Here is a 6,189-nt window from a genome sequence, read left to right as displayed (position 1 = left end):
CACGGCTTTCCTTATCTCATCCATGGTCCACGTACCGGTCAGAGCTCTTTCTTCACTACTATGGTGACAATCTTCTTGGTTCAACTGCTCACCACACTTTCTACACAAAACAAACATCAGTTTGTCACTCATCCTAGCAGGTAGTACAGGGTGATACAGTTTCAGTGGTGGCAGGACTTTACATTTTAGAATACCATTTACTTCCAGTCCAAGCTCTCGGCAGGCTCTGTCCCCTACATGTACAGTGGGATGTCCTAGTGGATAGTGCCCTCTCTTACAAACATAAGGGTATAGGGAACACACATCGACATATTGGATGGATTCACCTTCTTCACACTTGTGATAGGTCTTTGCGTTTCCTGTCCTACCCCCGAAGAAAGCGTTGCGAGGTTCAAGGGGGAGAGAATTCAAGATAGGCAAAGAGTTTAGATAAGACAAGTTATTATCGCGTTTGATTTTTTTAAACTCGCACTCCCACATCTCAACAATCTCATACACGGTTTCAGACAGTTTTTGAATTTTTGTTTTAGTTCTTTCATACCGGAGATGTAGGCTGTCAGAAGGATCCTCTTTCAGAGGCTCCTCTCGTTTGTAGGGGTAGCATTTAGGGCATCCATGGTAGTAACAGCCTTGGAATTCATAAACACGTTCCCCATCAAACCCGTCAACTTTCATTCCCGCAATTCTACTCTCTCTCCCCCGCCCAGCGTGGTTAATTGTCACATCTCGCTGGCCTTCTTCCCAGGTCATCCATTGCAAAGCAATGGCCGACTGGTTTTCAACCATGCGATATCCGTTTTTAGGAATCAAGCCGATAGTGTTGGGTTTCAAAAAGTTACGTCTGAACGCCAGATTACAGGCGCTCGCGATCGTAACAGCCTCTAGGAATGGTTCAACATTACATTCAAGTAAGAAGAGCTTTCTAAATTTAATACACGCTTGGGCCAGTATGTCAACATCAGAAAGGCAATACTCTACTATTTCTTTGGAAAAATCAAAAACATAATTTTGACTCATCTGTTCGTTGTGCCAATTTTCAAAGTCCTTGTATGTTTTTTCAAACATAGTGTCAGGACAGTAGAATTTTTTACTGGGGATGGGACCGACAAAGTTTTGATTCGCCATCGTGTTAAACAGATGAGGAAAGTAGCCTTTCTTTTTCTCCGGGGGCAGATCGAACGCTTTTGGAAGAGCAGACAGTGCCATGGGGAAGTAGTTTAGGGAATCAATAAACCGTACACTGTCCACTTCCAACAATATCACCTTTGTGCCTCTCATGATCAGTTCAGGTGTGAATTTAGTGTGTTCAATAATGTGCTTCAGGATAAACTGGAAATCGAACCCCTGACCGTTATGGGCAATTGCACACACATTCTTGAATTGCTTTCTGCTCTCCATAACGTAGTCCACAAATCTACCAACAGGGTCCTCTCTGAATATTTTTGTCCTATCGTTGCACGTATCACAACCCTCTCCCTCTATACATTTCCAACAGTACTGTTGAGAAATGCAGAGATTGACTATATGCAAGTTGGAGTCAGGGTCGGTTGCCAGGGGTTCGTCTTGACGCGTCTCCAAGTCAAAGAAAATGTACACAGAGTCTTTAATCTTGTCTGTGGGCTTTCTTTTGTCCACTTTCATGTAGCATTGGTGGTCGGGTGGCAAGAATTCCCTACAAATCACACAGAACACTTCTCCACAAACATGATCTGACTTTCTGTTGTTAAGATTGATGATTTTGTCACAGTCCTTACATTTTCTCACCGATTTACAGCGCTCATTCTTGTGGGCCAGGAAACAAATCTGATTTTTGTATTTTAAGTTACATTCAGGACACACAATACCACCCATCTCTTCAATGCAAGGTGGAGAGACGGTTTGACAGGCTGAGCAGATATTGTTACATCTGTGGTTTCCCTTGTTGCTATACGGGACATGGCATCCTTCACAGAAGTGGGTGCAGGCAAAAGCAGCTGTCAATGAAGTTATAACATTGTAGTGACCATTATGGAAGAGCAAATTAATTTTTAGTGAGGCATCAGGGTTGTTTCCTTCAAAGTACACGTCTCTGCCCCTCCTGTCATAGTGATACACAGTGATCTTATATTTTTTCAGATGATCCTGAAACTTTTGCAATTCCGGGAGACCTGCACCCTCCTCTGGAATTTCCACCCTAGCCTTCTGCATCAGCTTCCTTGCCCTATTCAATTGCCTACCCCTTCTGTCCTGTCTAATAACTTGAAATTCAGGATTGTTTTTAACCTTAGCCTTTGCCACCACGATAGCCCTAGGCAGGCAGAGGTTGTCGGTATTTTTTATAGCAACAATGCCCTTCCGTTTGTGACATTCTTCATTGAACGTGTTAAACATGCCTGGCCTTACCCTACCGGTGCCTACAGGGAGATTGACACGCGTGCACTCGACCTGGAAGGTATCTGCCGAAGTGATTGATTCCGCATTACTCTGAACGATTCCGCCAAAAATTTCCCACAGTACGTCCTCGTCCACTTGGGCAGCTGGTCGGAACGCAACGTATCCGGGCTCTTTATTTTTTAAATTTAGACTTCGCAAAGTAAACCCGAGCTGATCCCCTTCCTCAGACTCAACTTTCATTTTTTCAACAAGGCTAGAAAAGCCACCTCTAAGCCAATCAATTTCGGAAACTCCTTCAGGAGGGGAATTAAATTTAAAGGTGGTCCTGCGACCATGTACTCTAAAGCGCCTGACATACGTTTCGTTGGTGTTAACAACATTGACTGGATCAACAGGTCCAATAAAGGGTTCCACAGAAGTGCTTGGAACTGAATCCATACTAAAGACCAGAAATAGTATAGTTTCTAAAAATTAATAAACTAACTTTAAAAAAAAACTAAAATTTATTTTAGAATATATAATAAAAAAAGTCTAATAGATTATTTTTAGGAAAAAAGTTTAAAAATATTTTTAAGATTCAATATGTTACTTCCTATAAAGCTGGCAGCAGAAAGATAACTGTTAACAGTTGTTAGCGGTATTTATACTCGTAACCTTATGACCTCAGCAGCGGATGACTGTTGTGATAGCAATTTAAATTCAAAAATTCAAACGTATCCCAACTGACAATAGCTCAACAGAAATAATATAAACTTAGATGGTTCTAATTAGCATACAAAGCAATCAGCAGGAAACTGTTATCTTAACCTTGATGACCCTCACTTGAAGAAGTGTACAAAACTAATGAGTTATGTAACTTGTTTGTTTCAGATAATATGCCAATAATGAAGAAAGAAAATTAGTGAATAAGTATTTAACTTTTGTTCAATCAACGTAATATAATTGATTTACTTTTTATAATAAAACTTTAAAACTATTTATTTGTATTACTAACCTGAGACACAAAGACAAAACACCAAGATGGACTAAAGCAGACCAAGTCAGAGACCAGAATATCTTGCTCAGGTGAATAGAGCGTTTATATACACCGTCATGTAAGTCGAGGCCAGCCAGGCAGGTGGGTCGTTACACAACAAGGACAGACAGCAAGGACTGTATAATTTAGAACCATTAAGCCGGCCCCAGATTAACAAACTCACTGGCCTTCACATTTAAGAGCCGACAATCAGGATGTCTAACTGTCAATTATAATACAAGGCTGATACTACATAATCAGATTTATAATCCATGTTAAATTAACTCACTCACCTCGACATTTCAAAGAACCGCTTTTCCTTGTAGTCACTACTCCCCATTCCATGTATAGTTGGCAGTTAAGTCCAAGTCACATAATTTGTCATATCTATGATATTTGAAATTGTTTAAAGTTGTAACTTGGTAGGGTGGTTTGTTACCACAACCACTTAGGCATAGTGTACCTCTTAAGGGTGAACTACCCTCTGAACCACCCCTAACATGAAAAGTATCATTTTCAATAGAAAATGTCTGAAACTTGAGATTCATGCGTTCTTAACATTAAATCACCTGAAAATAGTCAAATTTTCACTCAGGGATGAAACTACCCTAAAAGTGTTTTTTCCTTATTGCTCAGCTATTTTAATAGTTTGAGCACTGAAACTTGGTACAAAAATCAATACTAGTTTATTCAACATTATTTAAAAACCAATATTGAAAATCATCCCCTGGATTTTCTTTTATCAACCCTTATACTAAAACAGTTATTACATAATTACCAGAGGGTGGAAAATTATTATATTTGCTACAAAATATCCCAACACTGTCTAATATTTTTAACAATTGAAACTTTCAACCTAAACCTAACAGCTACCCCAAAATCACTCTTCATCCCCCAAACTTTGGGATTTTTTATCAAGCTTATTTTTCATCGTATCAATCTGAGATTTGGTATACTGGTACATCTTTATACTAGCTACAAAATATATAAATCTCAGCCTCATTAGACCACCTCAACGCTGCACTCTGGTGGGCAAAGATTGTACCTACAGTACTACAATCTGGTGGCAAAATAATGTACCTACAGTGCTACAATCTGTTGGCTAAGACTCCTAGTGGTCAAAATCAGAACTACAAAATACTTTTCATCCTACATCACACTCTTAACCTCCAAGGACAAACCTAATTAGTCAACACCATGATAACAAGCTTATCTTGACCCCAAGGTCATGATAACAAGTGTATCTTGACCCCAAGGTCACAATAACAAGCTTATCTTCACCCCCAAGGTCAATGACCCAGTTCAAGGTCATTTTGGTTTATCCTCCCATGGGGTCTACTCACCAACACTCGTCTAATCGAATTCTTCCAACGGAATAAATAATAAGCGAAACCACAAGGGGTTCTTGAACCACACCTTGATTCTGCAGAGCGTGTCTGCACCGTTCCCGGGTTTTTGTACACCCCGGGTGGTTTTGGCGGGAACGTGAGCTATGGTGGTACTTACGCTGAGAAGGCCGAGTGGAGGACGAGGGCGGACGCCCAAGCACACGCCCAGGAACCCATGTTATCTGGTAGGGAGGTCCGTCATTCCTGCAGGGCTGAGAACAACTAAGGTGCTCCACGACTATCGATAACCGCCGAGTTAATCGAGTATTCGGTAATCCGGTGTTTCGAAAACGCGTGGTGATGAAACGTAATTAAAACTTGTCATTGTATGTTTGGAAATTCCATGCGTAAATTGTATTAAATAGTTTTAACAAATCTAAATTTTACGAATACTATACACACTTTTATTAAATAGATAAGTTGTTTCTTTATTTGATTAAAAACGGAATTCCTCGAACAGAACAATTTTGATAATTTAATAATAACGAAACCAGTTTCTTAAAAAAATCATGATTTATTGCCCTACGAGTGACTACTAAAATAATAACTAAGTGGGAAAACGATGAGTTAAGATCACGTCTGCAAAAATATAGTGAAGTGTTCATAATATGTGATAACTATTGATCACTTTAAAATACATATGTATTAAAATTTATCCATTTGACATTATTTTGAATAGCTAATCTATATATTTAATTTATCTTAAATTTGTAATACCGGTAGCGGAATTGTACTTAAATTAATTCTCAAAGAGGGTTTGGCGAATTACAAATGCAATATTTGTCTCCTGTAAAATTTTGAGAGGCAAAAACAAAAATAAATAAGACGTAATATGATATGGAATTTCATGTAATTATTTTAAAAAATCATCGATTTTTACAAAGTTTTGTGTCAACGGAAATAAAGGAAATCACGAACAATGAAACCCTACCGGTGCAAGGGATGCGAGCGTTGTATCGATTACAACCGGTTAGTCGTATCGAACTATCGCATTGAGCCCTGTTCTATTGATCCTTCTGCACCCACCTACCTCCCGCTCCACAGCCTAATTTGTCTTACAATTCAGCGAAACCATACTAGAAATAACATTTTTTCACATTATTATCACCTCCTTGTCCATTCCTTAAAATTAGGACCTCCGTGGTTCTCTTGCTATCTGGAAAACCCAAAGTTATCTAATTTAAACAAAGTGGAATTTCTAGCATTTAATGCTGATCTGGGTTGGCATGTCATGTGTCCGCAATAGGTGTGGTGACGGTAGATCCAGGTATTTAATATGTTCCATCACGAACCATTTCGTCATACAGTACAATAGAGGGGTAATTAGTTCAATCGCGTATTGAGAATGTGACACAGCAATTTCATTTTACTTAAAGTCATGAAAGAAAATGACAGCTGCAGGTACCGGTACCG

General features: G+C 39.2%; 1 protein-coding gene across 1 annotated transcript in view; it reads right to left on the bottom strand.

Moving 5' to 3' along the window:
• The window catches only part of LOC128995795 (uncharacterized), a 5,327-nt gene extending 374 nt beyond the window's left edge, over positions 1-4,953 (bottom strand). Inside the window, exons 1-2 of the mRNA XM_054420814.1 lie at positions 4,895-4,953; positions 36-2,812 (exon numbers count right to left, since the gene is read on the bottom strand). Coding sequence (XP_054276789.1) covers positions 36-2,812; positions 4,895-4,953 — 2,836 coding nt within the window. The remainder of the gene's footprint in view (positions 1-35; positions 2,813-4,894) is intronic.
• Positions 4,954-6,189: the final 1,236 nt, after the last annotated feature.

This window comes from Macrosteles quadrilineatus, unplaced genomic scaffold, assembly GCF_028750875.1.
Source record: "Macrosteles quadrilineatus isolate MER2022 unplaced genomic scaffold, UCM_ALF_1.0 Scaffold_5__1_contigs__length_97177068, whole genome shotgun sequence".
In the NCBI taxonomy this organism is placed as follows: domain Eukaryota; kingdom Metazoa; phylum Arthropoda; class Insecta; order Hemiptera; family Cicadellidae; genus Macrosteles; species Macrosteles quadrilineatus.
The sequence above is the reverse complement of the archived record's forward strand: the minus strand, read 5'-3'. Positions and strand labels throughout refer to the sequence as shown.